Below are 15,876 nucleotides of genomic sequence, written 5' to 3'. Positions count from 1 at the left end.
TGGTACATGTGTTCTCTAATTCGATTAGAGTTGAATCTTGGCATATCATCATAGGGGGAGATTTTATTTGTCTTTTGGATCCCGCAGTAGACAGGTTGCCTGAAGGCCGCCCCCAATACCTTCTTTACAAATCAAGCAATTAATGGATTTGTGTGTGGAGTTAGTGTTGGAGGAGGTCTGGAGGCATTTACACCCTATAGGCAGGGATTTTATGTTTTTTTCCCAATCCACACAGATGCCACACTAAAATTGATTTTTTTTTGACACCGTGGCAATACTGGACTTGATGGCACCTTGTAAGATTGGTAATATTGCCATCTCTGATCATGCTCCAGTGTACTTGTTAAGATTAAGGATGCTGTAGGGGGTCTGTGACACTGGCGAATGGATTCCTTTATTCTTAAGGATAATAAGTTTGTGGAATACTTCTCTAATGAATTTGGGGCGTTCTTAGACATTAATTCAGGTTCGGCTAGTAGCTTGTCTTTGGGAAACTGCCAAAGCTTATACCAGTGGATTAGTTATTTCCTACTCTGCCAGTAGGAAGCAGCAGAAGGGTTAACAGCAACGTCTGCTCGAAGCACGTTTCAAAGCAGCCGAGAAGGCTTACTTTGACAGACCCTCATTGGCTAAGAAGAGGATCACAGCGCTTCAGTCCGCATTGAACTCTATGCTCATGCAGACAGCAAAGAAGGAGCTTACTTTTGCAAAAAAGGGCTGTTTGAGCATGGAGACAAATCGGGCAATTACTTAGCGTATATTGCCAGGCAAAAAAGTGCCCCTCAATCCATTATGTTGATCATGGAAGGTGCTGGAAACCTAATCTGTAATGCTAAAAAGATGCATGTGGAATTTTGGAGATTTTACTCTGAATTATACCAGTCTGAAAGTTGGGAGGATGGGCAGGCTAGGATGGAATCTTTTTTCAAGAATCTGGAGCTTCTGGGTGTAACCTTCAAACAAGAGTCTTTTCTCAATGCCCCCTTATCAGTGTAAAAAGAGGTGCAGGAGTCCGTGAAGCAGCTTCAGAGTGGAAAGGCACTTGGTCCTGATTGACCTCCCAGTGAATTTTATAAGGAATTTATAAGCATATTGTCAGACCAGATGCTCAACATGTTTAACAACTCATATAGTCATGATCGCCTCCTGCCTTTTCTAATAAAGGCCCTTATTCTTAAAAAAGGATAAAAGAGGACTGTACTTCTTATAGGCCCATTGATTTTAAAATCCTTTTGAAGACTCGTGCGTTAAGGCTGTGAACTGTGTTGCCTTCTACTATTAAAGAGGACCAGACAGGCTTTATAAAGGGCTGCAGATCTTCCAATAATGTTAGGAGGTTACTTAATGTAATTCAAGCGTGTCAACAACAGTCTGTACAGGGATTGGTGATCTCTCTAGATGCAGACTGGTGATCAAGCTGCTGGTGGACGCCATTCGTAGGGATCCTAATATATCAGCTCCTGAAGTGGAGTCAAAATCACACGAGATTTCATTATACGCAGATGATGTCCTCCTCTTTTTGTCAAACCCAGCAGTTTTGGTGCCTCGTCTGATACAGTGCACCAAATCCTTTGGCACCTTTTCGGGTGTTTAAAGCTAATTTTGCTCATTTATTTGACAAAAATCAAACATCACTTTCAAAGATGGGAGGTGCTTCCAGTTTCTTGGTTAGGTTGGATAGCCCTCATTAAAATGAATATTCGCCCCTGTCTATTGTACCCTATGCGAATGCTCCCCTTGATTTTCACTAGGCAAACATTCAGGAGACTGAACGGCTAGATCAGCTCTTTTATCTGGCATCGTAAACGTCCCCTTGTAAATTAGCTAAATTGCAATTGCCTCATAGACTGGGAGGAGTGGATAACCTGGACATTAAAATCCATCAACTAAACTCGCTTTTATCTTATGAGTGTGACTGGGCTTGTGGGAGCCCACTTTCAATATGGTTAGATACTGAAACCTCTAAGGCAAGGTGCCTCCTTACCAGCTGGCTGTTTCTGGACAAAATGAGGACAGTTAAGGAATATTGCCACAACCCAATAGTTATCAATACTGTTAAAGCATGGAGGGCAATGCGGCAGAGTGAAGGCAATATTGCCAAAACATCTTTTTTATACCTATAACTGGCATGCTGGGTTTTCAACTGGGGATGATGGACTCAAGATTTAAACTTTGGACAGCTAGGGGTGTGTCTTGCATGGGTGATTTATTTGAGGGGGACGCAATGGTGTCTTTTAACCAGTTAGCTCGGAAATATGAGCTATCTAGCAGGGATTTCTTTCATTTTTTTAAATTAGGGATTTCATTCAAAAAAGGACTACACTTTTAACCAATCACTAGAGAACTGATACGGATATAAGGGTGCTCCGTACTAAGAGCACACTTTATTGCCTGTTGGGGGGGCCGCCCCTTGGATGAGATCAAGCAGCTTTACAGGGTGTGGGGGAGAGTTGGGCGTTAGATTAGGGCATTGGGCAGAAATTTGGGAAAATGGGAGAAAGATCTTGCTTTGCAGTAGGATCCATGCTTTACAGTTGAAGATTCCCGACAGGGTCCATCTGGCTCCAGGTAGTTTATCAAAATTTAAACTAGGAGCATCTTCAACATGTCCCAAGTGCAAAGCAAGTACGGGCACTCTTACTCATTGCCTCTGGTCCTACGGCAGGCTCCGAACAAACTGGAGTGCTGTGACAGGTGCAAAAGAGAGGATCTTGGGGACAAGGTTGGAGACAGACCCGATTTCTCTTCTTCTTGGCCTGCCGAGTATATTCCCTGTAAATGCTCATAAGAAAAAACTTTTCAACATCCTTTTTGTGCAAGAAAGAATATTCTGTTAGGTTGGGTGTGTGAAAGTCCTCTGGGTTTGTCACGTTGGCATAAGGTTGTTATGGAGCATATCTCTTTGGATTTTCTTACAAGTATAGTGCACCATAAAACTGAGAATTTTTATAAGACACAGCGGCCGTTTTTGGAATACCTGGACACATTTCTGTCTGCCACACTAATAAGGGCTTTTATATAGCGATAATGATTGCATTCTACGCGTCTAATACCCAACAAGGGGTACTGCAAACACGTGAATATGTGTAAACTAATACTCTTGATAGTCAAGAGACTCACAGACCTGCAAAGGACCCCTGCTGTTCTTCATCTACAGAAGAATCCACAAACTCAACAAACAGTTCTTCCTAGCCCTATCAGAGATTAAAGACAGTAAGTACCAAAAGGACATCCAGTCCCTGTACACCTCCATCCCCCATCACGAAGGACTCAAAGCCCTCCGCTTCTTCCTTTCCCGCCGCACTAACCAGTACCCTTCCACTGACACCCTCCTTCGACTGACTGAACTGGTCCTCACCCTGAATAACTTCTCTTTTCAATCCTCCCACTTCCTCCAAACTAAAGGAGTTGCCATGGGCACCCGCATGGGCCCCAGCTATGCCTGCCTCTTCGTAGGATATGTGGAACAGTCCATCTTCCGCAACTACACTGGCACCACCCCCCACCTTTTCCTCCGCTACATCGATGACTGTATCGGCGCTGCCTCGTGCTCCCACGAGGAGGTTGAACAGTTCATCAACTTTACTAACACCTTCCATCCCGACCTGAAATTCACCTGGACTGTCTCAGACTCCTCCCTCCCCTTCCTAGACCTTTCCATTTCTATCTCGGGCGACCGACTCAACACAGACATCTATTATAAACCGACTGACTCCCACAGCTACCTGGACTACACCTCCTCCCACCCTGCCCCCTGTAAAAACGCCATCCCATATTCCCAATTCCTTCGTCTCCGCCGCATCTGCTCCCAGGAGGACCAATTCCAACACCGCACAACCCAGATGGCCTCCTTCTTCAAGGACCGCAGATTCCCCCCAGACGTGATCGACGATGCCCTCCACCGCATCTCCTCCACTTCCCGCTCCTCCGCCCTTGAGCCCCGCTCCTCCAACCGCCACCAAGACAGAACCCCACTGGTTCTCACCTACCACCCCACCAACCTGCGCATACAACGTATTATCCGCCGCCATTTCCGCCACCTCCAAACGGACCCCACCACCAAGGATATATTTCCCTCCCCTCCCCTATCAGCGTTCCGCAAGGACCACTCCCTTCGTGACTCCCTTGTCAGATCCACACCCCCCACCAACCCAACCTCCACCCCCGGCACCTTCCCCTGCAACCGCAGGAAATGTAAAACTTGCGCCCACACCTCCACACTCACTTCCCTCCAAGGCCCCAAGGGATCCTTCCATATCCGCCACAAGTTCACCTGTACCTCCACACACATCATCTATTGCATCCGCTGCACCCGATGTGGCCTCCTCTATATTGGTGAGACAGGCCGCTTACTTGCGGAACGCTTCAGAGAACACCTCTGGGCCGCCCGAACCAACCAACCCAATCACCCCGTGGCTCAACACTTTAACTCCCCCTCCCACTCCACCGAGGACATGCAGGTCCTTGGACTCCTCCACCGGCAGAACACAACTACACGACGGCTGGAGGAGGAGCGCCTCATCTTCCGCCTGGGAACCCTCCAACCACAAGGTATGAATTCAGATTTCTCCAGCTTCCTCATTTCCCCTCCCCCCACCTTGTCTCAGTCGGTTCCCTCAACTCAGCACCGCCCTCCTAACCTGCAATCCTCTTCCTGACCTCTCCGCCCCCACCCCACTCCGGCCTATCACCCTCACCTTGACCTCCTTCCACCTATCCCACCTCCATCGCCCCTCCCCCTAGTCCCTCCTCCCTACCTTTTATCTCAGCCGGCTTGGCTCTCTCTCTCTTATTCCTGATGAAGGGCTTATGCTCGAAACGTCGAATTCTCTATTCCTGAGATGCTGCCTAACCTGCTGTGCTTTGACCAGCAACACATTTGCAGTCTTGATAGTCAAGACCTAGTGTTTTGTCTTACTGAGCCGTACTATTATTATTTGTTTGTCAGTTGTTAGTTATTAGTTATTATTTATTTATGTATTTAGTTGGGTTTTTAATATGTAAATTTATACTTTTTTCTGTCTTTTTACTGTTTTGAATTGTATTGTTTTGTATTTGTTGTAATATCAAAAAATCTAGTTTTCAATAAAAATATTTTTTAAAAAATGACCCATTTATTCTTTTACTATTTCCTGTTAGCTTGCTAATCTCCTTTACATGCTCAGGACTTATACACTTATAAGGTCCTAAGGATTGCAGGTTCATAGCTCCTTGAAAGTAAGAGTTGTAGGTAGATAGGATAGTGAAGTCGTCATTCAGTATGCTTTCCTTTCTTGGTCAGAATATTGAGTGCAGTAGTTGGGAGACCATGTTGCGGCTGTACAGGACATTGGTTAGGCCACTTTTGGAATATTGCATGCAATTCCAGTCTCCTTCCTATCGGAAGGATGTTGTGAAACTTGAAAGGATTCAAAAAAGATTTACAAGGATGTTGCCAGGGTTGGAGGATTTGAGCTATAGGGAGAGGCTAAATAGACCAGGGGCTGTTTTCCCTGAAGCATCGGTGGCTGAGGGGTGACCTTATAGAGATATATAAAATCATGAGGGCATGGATAGGGTAAATAGACAAAGTCTTTTCCCTGGGGTGGGGGACTCCAGAACTAGACAGCATAGGTTTAGGGTGAGAGGGGAAAGATATAAAAGAGACCTAAGGAGCAACTTTTTTCACACAGAGGTTGGTGCGAGTGTGGAATGAGCTGCCAGAGGAAGTAGTAAAGCTAGTACAATTGCAACATTTAAAAGGCATCTGAATGGGTATATGAATAGGAAGGGTTTGGAGGGATAAGGGCCAGGTCCTGGCAAGGGGACTAGATTAGGTTGGGATAGCTGGTCAGCGTGGATGAGTTGGACCGAAGGATCTTTTTCCGTGCTGTACATCTCTATGACTCTAATATATCACCTTCACACCAAATACTCTCATCTTGTGTCGTAACATTTTTATGTGATTCCTATCAAATACCTTTTGAGAATCTAAATACACTACACCTATGGGTTCCTTCTTTGTCCATCTGCTTCTTACATTCTCAAACAGCATTAATGGATTTATCAGTTTTTCTTTCATAAAATGATGTTAGTTTTGCTTTACTGTGCTACAATTTTCTAATATCCTATTCCTACTTTAACAATGGATTACAGCATTTCGCAATGACAAATCATAGATTAACCGGTCTTTAAGCTTCCTTCTGTCTCCTATCTTTCTTGAGTAATAATGCACTTTCTCAATCTGCTATAACTGTTCCAAATCTAGTAATTATGGAAGATTACAACCAAGGCATCACTATTCTATAGCTATTTCTTACATACCCTAGGATGCAGATCATCAAATGCAAGTTAGTTTACATATCCTAACATTTCAGTGTTGAAAACCATTTAATGCAGGTACCTCACTCAGTTGTTACTGTTAAGACATGAGATAAACCCTTCTGCTAATTTGAACCAGATGCACAGAAAAGCTCACCTCGCCTCATAATCTGTTAAAAGTATGAGTGATAAAGAACTGCAATAACTTATTCTTTAACTCCAAGAAACACAAGAACGTTAAACACCAACTATCTCAACTGCAATCCTCCTTTGCCTGATTAATCTATCAACGTCTTAGTCTACAACAATATACTGATCTGATAAACATCCCCCCTAGCCCGATTAAGTTTAACAAAACAAAATCAAATTTTAAAACCAGCCAGTTGCTTTTCCCTTGGTATCTTTGTCTTTCCTTTCCTGGGTCTTTTCTTCGGTCTTCTGCTTCACAACTTTCATATGAAAAGGTATCTTTCAAAGAGAGGATCTACAGGCTATAGTTTCATTGGTGCTCTTTGCCAGTCTAGCTAGCTGTTCAAAATGCCCAATTTTATATACCCCAAAACACTGGACCATTTCATTGGTTTGGTGTCATCCAAAACAGTAAAATTCAAATTTGTTTTGATTTTGGTATCTTGGGGCATAATTTAAACTGATCGGCTGAATTCGAATTTGTTATGTAACATTGCAACGCAGCACCAGCTATTTGTTTCACAACCAAATGTTACATTTTAAAATTTTTCGTCACATTCTCTCTCTAGGTCAGCTTCCACACTCTCTTAAAGGTACAGTAACACCTATACCTTCACAACACCTCCCCCCTTAAGAAAAAAATGAACCATCATTATGAAAAGATGGCTTCATTTTTTTTCTCTATTTCTTCACCACATTACCATGACATACATTTGACTTTAATCTAAGTTCATATTAACTTCTTCCCACGTATATATAACATGCTATGCCTGTAATAATCTTTCTTACTAAAAATCATCCCAACAAACAAGCCAACAATTTATTCATGACTTTCTAGGAGATTAGTGAGAAGTCCAGTTAAGGTAAATGACGAGTAAAGCTCAGATAAAATGTCAGTAATTGTTAAATTTGAAGAAATCAAACCAGGCACTAGTTCTGCATTAGTTGCAACTTTTAAATAAACAATTGTGTAAGATGTGATTGTAATGCTCCAATGGTTTTACAAAACAGAAACAGTGGCAAAGTTACCTGAACTATGATACACAGCACTAGCATCTTTGAAGTAATGAGGTAAAAGTCGTTCCAGTAAAAGCAGTACGTCTTCCAATTCTTCTAGAATTCCCACAAGCAGGTAATTCCTATTCATGTTCTCTTTAGCTCTCTGCAGAGCCCACTCCCCTGGGTCCCTTCAAAACAAGTGAGAAGATTTATTCAAGGTACAAATCGTACCATTAAAAGTTGCAATTTATGATTACAATCTAGTTACTTCCTTAGCTTGTACATGGAATGGCTAAGTAATACAGAGGAAATCTGTTGTGAAAATCATAATTATTTAGCATTAAATAGATAATAAAGTTAGTCAAGCTATGTAGCCCAATGTCACCAACATGATGAAAGTGTTGAAAAAATGCACTACAGGACATACTGCAGTAACTGACTGAGGATCCTCCAACAGCACCTTCTAAACCCGTGATCTCCAGCACCTTGAAGGCCAAGGGCAACAAGAAACTCACCACTTGCAAGCTTCTCTCTAAACCATAAACCATCTTGACTTAGAATTAAAATCATCATTGTTTCAATAAATCAAAATTCTGGAAGTCTCCCCCTAACAGTCCCTATACCCCAAAGGCTGCAGGAGGTCAAGGTGGAACTACCATCTACTCAAGGTCAATTAGGAATTGGAAATAAACACTCACCTAGCTAGTGATACCCACACTGCATGCATGAACAAAAAGATAATTCTTTTTCCCCCCGTTTTCTAGGAAATTCATGATAAAACAGAAATTTTAGATCAGAACAGAAGATGGAGGACATTCTGTTTTTCTTAGTCCACCTTCTAAAGTAATCTAAAATTTCCTCATCTTCCAATTCAACATTTACCAGCCTCTTGAATGATTCAAGTTTTGGTGCCACTTACTAACCCAGAGTTCATTGTTGCTATTGATCACTCAGTGTTTCCTGGTATCAGGCCTGAGCTTGCCTTTACTCAGTTTCTTGTCATATCCTTAATCCAAACTCAATTTGAAATCAAGCTCAGGAATAACTTTTACTTTTCTACTCCCATTCATCTCCTACCAAGAGCAAAGAGTCATCGGTCTTTGAACTTTTCCTCTTTAATTCAATCCCCCGACACAAACATCAGCACCTTTACCTTTGTCCCTCTGTGACCAGCAGTGAATATTATTCAGAGTGTTGCCTGACCAGAGTACTGAACAGCCTCAGCTGACTGCAGACTTGTACTGTACCAGTGGAATTGTTCAACATTCTGTTTGCTTTGCTAATTGCTTCTCTACCATGTCCTGACGTGTTATTTCTACGATCACTTTCATTTGGTCCCCACCTGCTCCTCTAGCTAATATGATATCATTTCCCCATTTTTGTTTTAAATGTTGTTTCAGACCATACACTATCTGCATTGAATTTGATTTATTATTTAATTCAGCTTATTTGCCTGGATATTTCTATAACTCCTCAGATTCTGCTGACTTTGAGCAGATCAAGAGTTGGTCATGCACTCTCTCAAGCCTCTTCTATCACCAAATGAGATCATGGTTGTCATGTGACTTAACTTCATATGAGAACGTTTGCTCTATATTCTTTAATGCCTTTGGTCAGAAATCTGTCATTACCAGAGTTAAAATTAACAAATGATCCACATCATTTGCCCTTTGTGAAAGTGTGCTTCAAATTTCTCATTTGAGTTTCAAACTGTTTCCTAACTTCACTCTTGAAAATTCTAATTTTTGAACTATGTTTCCAGTCCGACATTTCCTAACCAGCAGAAATACGTTCTATCTTCTCTGTTACCTTTAATATCTTGAAAATTTCAATCAAGTATTCTTTAATCTTTTAAATTTCAGCAAATACAACCCAAGTTGGATCATTTAAAGTTTGGAGTACAAGTGTCATTCTGGCTAACTGATACATACTCTCTCTAAGGTCACTGCATCTTTCCTCAGGTGCAATGCCCAGCACTGATCACATTCCAGTTGTGATTTATGCATGGTTTTGTTTAGATGTAACATACCTTCTACTCCAGCGTTCCATTAGCCTTAATCTTTTACAGTTTACACAAGAAACTATCCTTGGATCTTTCGACTCAGTATATCTCTTAACGGTGATTCCTAGAATATTCTACTCAGTACATCCCCTAACACAAAATAACTGCCTCACTATGTTGATTACTTATTTTGTTTCAGTTAATTCTTATCTAAGTTTTAGTCCACGATACCGATCATTTTAGTATTCTGATGTCACTTACAAGATGAAGGCTGTTTGCTTAAGAATGCATCATATTAAATTAGAAAGAGAAATAACTGGCAAATTTCTCTCACCTGCATTTGGGATGCTGCCCACAGAAGTATGGAATAATGTAGAACACCCGGGGATTGTTGCATTCTGGGTAATTTTCTAAAATGCAATCACTGATATCCTGTAGAACAAGGGAAACCATTAAGATAAAAGAATGTAGAATGATAAAGCACGAGAGTAGAACATTTGGATTATAATGCCTTCATTTTTCTAGGAGATGCTGGAGATCAGAGTCAAGTGCGTGGTGCTGGAAAATCATAGCAGGTCAGGCAGCATCAGATTCCTGATGAAGGGCTTATGCCTGTACCATCAATTCGCCTGCTCCTCCAATGCTACCTGACTTGCTGTGCTTTTCCAGCACCACACACTCGACCTTCCACATTTCTAGAGCTATCTAATTAATTCTATGTTTTTGCTCTTTCAACACAGCCTTGTAATGGTTTTCTTTTCAATTATTTATCTAATTTTATTTCTGATGGATTTTTTTTTGGTCACCAGCCACCAGATATTGGATCCCACATCACACCAATGCTCCATATTTAATAAATTATGTTTCTTCATTTCACCTTTAGTTCTTATGTCAACGACCTTAAAACTAAGTCATCTGGTTACTGACCCTTCTTCAACTGGAAACAGTTTTCCCTTCTTTACTCCATTAAGATTATTAATGATTTTGAATGCCTCTGTCAAATATCCTGTTAAACGTTTCTTCACAAAAATTAACCCTAGGTTCTCCAGTCTTTTCACACAGTTCAAGACTCTCAGGCTTTAGTATTATTCCTGTAAATCTCGCTTCTGGACTCAGCAAGATTTTGGCATCCCTCCTTAAAGTAAGATGCCCATAGTTGAACACAATGCTCCAGCTGAGGCCAGTAAGAATACATTTTGCTGTAGCTGGCCAAAAAAAACTTTACAAAGCCAAAGATATTTTCTAAGTAAAATGATCCCTAAATGCTACAAGCTTCCTTTTCACTGTCAGCAGTGTATGGAATGATCAAAGCTTAGATTTTACAAAGCAATTAAAAACTTCAGAAACAGATCAGCCACAGCAGCAACATTGCTAAAATTTATAATCAAGTTGTTATCTCAGTCCTAAGATCTTGCAATGTATACGTTTGCTACAGTTTTCATATTCATTTAATATATTAGGCCCAGGGACCAAAGTCTTTGTGGATACTGAAAGGCAAGGAGAGAATCTGAGAAGTTCAGGGATAGAATCCCAGAGTTTAGTTAGCTGCAGATCATGGAGGATAAATATCTGGGGTGTGCAAGAGGCTGGCATTGGGGGAATGCAGAGAACTCAGTGGATTTTATGAGATTGGGAAGGTTAGGCCGTGGAATGATTGGCTGCAGAGTGAGAAGTTGTAAAGGCAGATGTTTTTGGAGGAGGCATTGTGTCAATGGAGATGTGTTGAGCTGTCCAGCTGTTTCTCGGTCCTTGGGACTTCCAGAAACTCCTCTTTTAGTTTTGTTATTCTAACACAAAAGGATTGCCCAGCAATACTTTACATGATGAATCATCTTTGTACTGCAGTTACGGTTGCAGGTAAATGATGTAATTCTATATCTGTAAGGCCCCAAGCAGAATGAGCTTGCCACTCCAAAACAACGTAATTGAAACACTATACTATTTGGGGACCTTACAAGCTAGATGCAGAGAGGTGGGCAAGCTCTTAGGAACAGGTCTAGGAACAAAGGGCATTATATCAAAGAGTCACCTATTGAAGACAGATAAGGATTTTTTTTGCTCTGAGGGTAGTCAATCTGTGGAATTATTTATTGAAGACTGTAGAGGCGAAGTCATTAAGTATATTCAAAACTGAAATAGATTGTTAATCAGTAAGGGAATCAAAAGCTATGGAGGTAAGGTAAGAAAGTGAAGTTGAAGATTGTCAAATCAGCCATGATCTCATTGAGTGGCAGAGGAGATTCGATAAGCCAAATGGCCTACTTCTACTCCAGTGTCTTATGGTCTTATTTCAGAAGGAATGAAAAGGAGATATAATTTAGATTAAACTAATATTTTAAAGAGAACAGAAAGAGAGATAGCACTGTCTGCAATAAGAGGAAAGACCAACAAATCAGAGCCAAAACCAGACTGAAGAACATGCAATCATCTTGACTTCAAGTGCTCAACATATGATCCAACCTGGTTTCCTCCCAAAATCTCGAGCATCAGATGCCAAGCTTCAGCCAATTCAATTCACTCCATGTGATACCAAAACATATTTCAGCATATTGGCTGCAGCAAAGGCTATAGGCCTCAACAACATCCTGGTTGCAGTGCTGAAGAGTTGTGCTTCAGAACTAACCATGGTCTATTGCCAAGCTGTTTTAGTACAACTCCAAAACTGGTATGTGGCCAGCAATGTGCAAAATTACCCAGTTATGTCTTGTGTACAAAACGGATGGCAGATCTCTTCTATTTAATTATTGACCCATTAACCTCCTCTCAATAAACAAGGTGGTGAAGTAGACAGTCCTACCATCAGCACTGTACAACAGTAATCAATATTGACCAAGTAGTTAACTGAACCAGCCTCAAAAATTGTGTGACTACAAAAGGCTGGGAATTCTGCGGCAAGTAACTCACCCAAAAGCATGCCTACCAAACAAAGCAAACACTGGGTACTACCTTAGCTAACTACCCTTACTCAAACACACCATGCACATTAGGGGTGGCGCAGTGGTTAGCACTGCTGCCTCACAGCGCCAGGGACCAGAGTTCAATTCCGACCTCAGGCAACTGTCTGTGTGGAGTTTGCACATTCTCCCCATGTCTGCATGCGTTTCCTCTGGGTGCTCCGGTTTCCTCCCACAGTTCAAACTTGTGCAGGTTAGGTGAATTGGCCAAGCTAAATTGCCTGTCGTGTTAAGTGCATTAGTCAGGGGTAAATATAGGGGAATGGGTCTGGGTGGGTTACTCTTCAGAGGGTCGGTGTGGACATGTTGGGCCGGAAGGACTGTTTCCACACTGTAAGGGAATCTAATCTTAAACATGAATTAACAGGAAAAGTTTGATCAATTATTAACAATAAATTGCATGTTAAATGGCAGATAAACTAAGACAGATCTTTTATGAATTGTGTGTCAATCTCAATCACAAAATCTCGAAAACTTCTTTCACAAACAATTTCAGCTCCCCTTCTAGCATTTAGACTAATTCCCAGGCAACGGTAATGCAGTAGTGCATAACCAACTAGAGATCGATAGACATGTCCTTCAGTAAACATGGCAGGTTTGCACAATGTCAACTCTGCTTACTAGAGTCTGAATCGTTTAGATCCACCATTGTTAACTTTAAGTAAAAGAAAGAGCTGCAGAAATTCTAATCTGATTTATATTATGCCTATTCTCAACTTCTGGATCTTGTTGCCATTTTCTTCATTTACCTGCATTGCACCACTGGGTTCATCATCTGAGCTCTAATGGCTTTATACCCTTTTATATGGTTTCAACCATATTCAGTCTCATCAGGATTTTTGGTTTCCGATTGGATTCAAAAGAAATTGGATGGGCAAGTTCAAATTTTCAGTTCCCCTCATCAGAGTCTGTCTCTAAACACATATGCTTTGAAACCACAGATTCCATCATGTGTGTTCCAACAACACGCAAGAATCTCAACAATTTCAAGGACAAAGCAGCTAACTTGATTGACACCCCAACTACTACTAAACATTCAATTCCTCCACCACATTGGCACACAGTGGCAGCCAATGCCGTGTACAATGCATTCCAACAACACCTCCTTTGACAGCACCTTCCAACCAGTTTTACCACCTGGAAAAGCACTAGCAGATGTGTGGGAGCACCGCCACTTGCAAATTCCTCTAACTCGCACATTAAACCGGTTTCACTTTTGTTCAGCTACAATACTGGAATTTCCTCCTGAATTACACAATATGCATTCCCAATGCATAAGCTGCTGCAGATCAAGGAGGCAGCTCCCAACAATCTTCTCAAGGAAAAATACAAGATGGGCGATGGATCTTAATCATCAGCAAATATTCTTCCCATGAATATATAACAAAACACACAAGTGAGAGACTTCATAATGTATATGGAAAAGAAGAGAAACTAAGGTTCCTTTCATCAGGAGCAGATCTAATAAGAGTTCATATTTATAAGGATTTTGATAAATTAATTGACCAAATTATTTCTACTGATTGATAAATAATTAATATGGGGGCATCTTTAAGATGACCAAATAGGGCCATGACATCAGGTTATAGTCCTTCTCAGGTGAAGTCTTCACCTGACGACAAAGCTCACTTTGAAAGCTTGTGATTTCAAATAAACCTGTTGGACTATAACTTGGCATCATCAAACTTCTGACGTTGTCCACTCCAGTCCAACACAGGCACCTCCACATGAAAATGAGGAAGAAATCAGATTTTTTTTAATGGATCGTATAGAACTCCAAAAGGACAATGACAAGTTGGTGGAGTGTGAGAATGGCTGGCAAATGAGATTCAATGTAGAGAAGTGGAAGGTGACGCACGTTTATCAGAAGAACATTGAAAGACAATATGAAATAGGGGATACTTTTCTACAGAAATATCAGAAGCAGAGAGACCTGCATGAATATGTGCAGAGACAGCAGGACAGGTGGAGAGAGCATTTCATGAAACATACAATCTTCTTAGCTTATTGATAAAACAGGGTACAAGGCAAGGAGATAATATTGAACTTGTACAAGACACTTGTTAAGATCTCAGCTGAAGTAATGTGGACAAGTCGCAAATGCCACATTACCAAAAAGAAGTGAATGCATTAGCGAGACTGCAGAAGTAATTGATAAGAATGGTTCCAGGAAAGAGAAACTTCACTTATGAAAATAGAGTGAAGTTGGGACTGCTCTCCTTGAAGAGAAGGCTGAGAAGAGATTTGATAGAGGTTTTCGAAACCATGAATGGGCTAGATAGAGCAGATAAGGAAGAAATGTTCCTGCTCACACAAGAAAAAAGGAACAAAAGACATAGATTTAATGTGATGTGCGAACGAATGAAAAGTGATATGAGAAAACAACTTTTTCGCACAAATAGTAATGGTATGGAATGCACTGCCTGGAAATATGCTGGAGGCAGGTTCGATTGAGGCATTCAAGAGGCATTGAATGATTATTTGAGGATAAATAATGTGTAGAGTATGGAGAAAAGCATACAATTGGCACTAGATAATAGCACCAGTGCAGGTGATAGGCTGAATGGCCTCCTTCCGTGCCATGACAAATCTGTCATGCAAACGTTGTTAGGAAAGGAATACCCTACCAGTAATAGCGGTGGAAATGAAATCCAGCATACCTTTTAATAGAGAAGTGAAGAAATGCTCAAGAAAGGTATGCACAAAATCCAATTATTATGGAGCTAAGGAAAATGCTGTCACCAAAGCATAGGTTGAAATCCAGCAGTGAATGATAGCAAGCTTCAATCTGAAGTAACCACTTTCCAAAATAATGAACAGGAATGATTTGATGGAGCTACGTTACATAGGGTTGTACAGAGAAACAGGCCATGTGTTCAACAGGTTTGTGCTCATGATCAAATTCCACACAAGCTTCATTCCGTCTTATTTAACCTAACATAATTATATCTTCCCAATCCTTTCTTTCTCATATTTATTGAACTTTCCTTACATTTATTTATTCCAGTATCTATTTCATGTCATTGCAAGTTCCATATTCTCATCAATACTGAACTTACTATAGTCCTGAATTTTGCACGGCTAAACCCGAGATACTATCTCCCTCCCACCACCTCCTCTAACCCGAAGGACTCTGTACAGTAAGGTTTTTTCTCTTCTTTTATATATTTAAATGCATTGTTTGGTTTTAGTTAGTTGAGTTAAAGCTAAGGCTTACAATGGCAGGGGACCTCAGATCTGTTGGATGTGCCTCTTGCTTGATGTGGGAGCTCAGAGATGTGGCTGATGTCCCTGACTCTTAAACTTGCAAGAAGTGTGTCCAATTGCAGCTCTTGTTTGACCGCATGACGGCTCTGGAGCTGCGATGGACTCACTGTGGAGCATCTGCGATGATGTGGTGGTCGTGGATAGCATGTTTAGTGAATTAGTCAC

At 41.2% G+C, this 15,876-nt stretch overlaps 1 protein-coding gene across 1 annotated transcript in view; it reads right to left on the bottom strand.

Moving 5' to 3' along the window:
• Positions 1-15,876, bottom strand: part of usta (uronyl 2-sulfotransferase a) — a 93,750-nt gene that overhangs the window by 18,570 nt on the left and 59,304 nt on the right. Inside the window, exons 6-7 of the mRNA XM_060831050.1 lie at positions 9,825-9,922; positions 7,519-7,676 (exon numbers count right to left, since the gene is read on the bottom strand). Coding sequence (XP_060687033.1) covers positions 7,519-7,676; positions 9,825-9,922 — 256 coding nt within the window. The remainder of the gene's footprint in view (positions 1-7,518; positions 7,677-9,824; positions 9,923-15,876) is intronic.

The sequence above is a fragment of the Hemiscyllium ocellatum genome, chromosome 10, assembly GCF_020745735.1.
Source record: "Hemiscyllium ocellatum isolate sHemOce1 chromosome 10, sHemOce1.pat.X.cur, whole genome shotgun sequence".
NCBI lineage: Eukaryota > Metazoa > Chordata > Chondrichthyes > Orectolobiformes > Hemiscylliidae > Hemiscyllium > Hemiscyllium ocellatum.
This window is presented reverse-complemented; position numbering and strand designations above follow the sequence as displayed.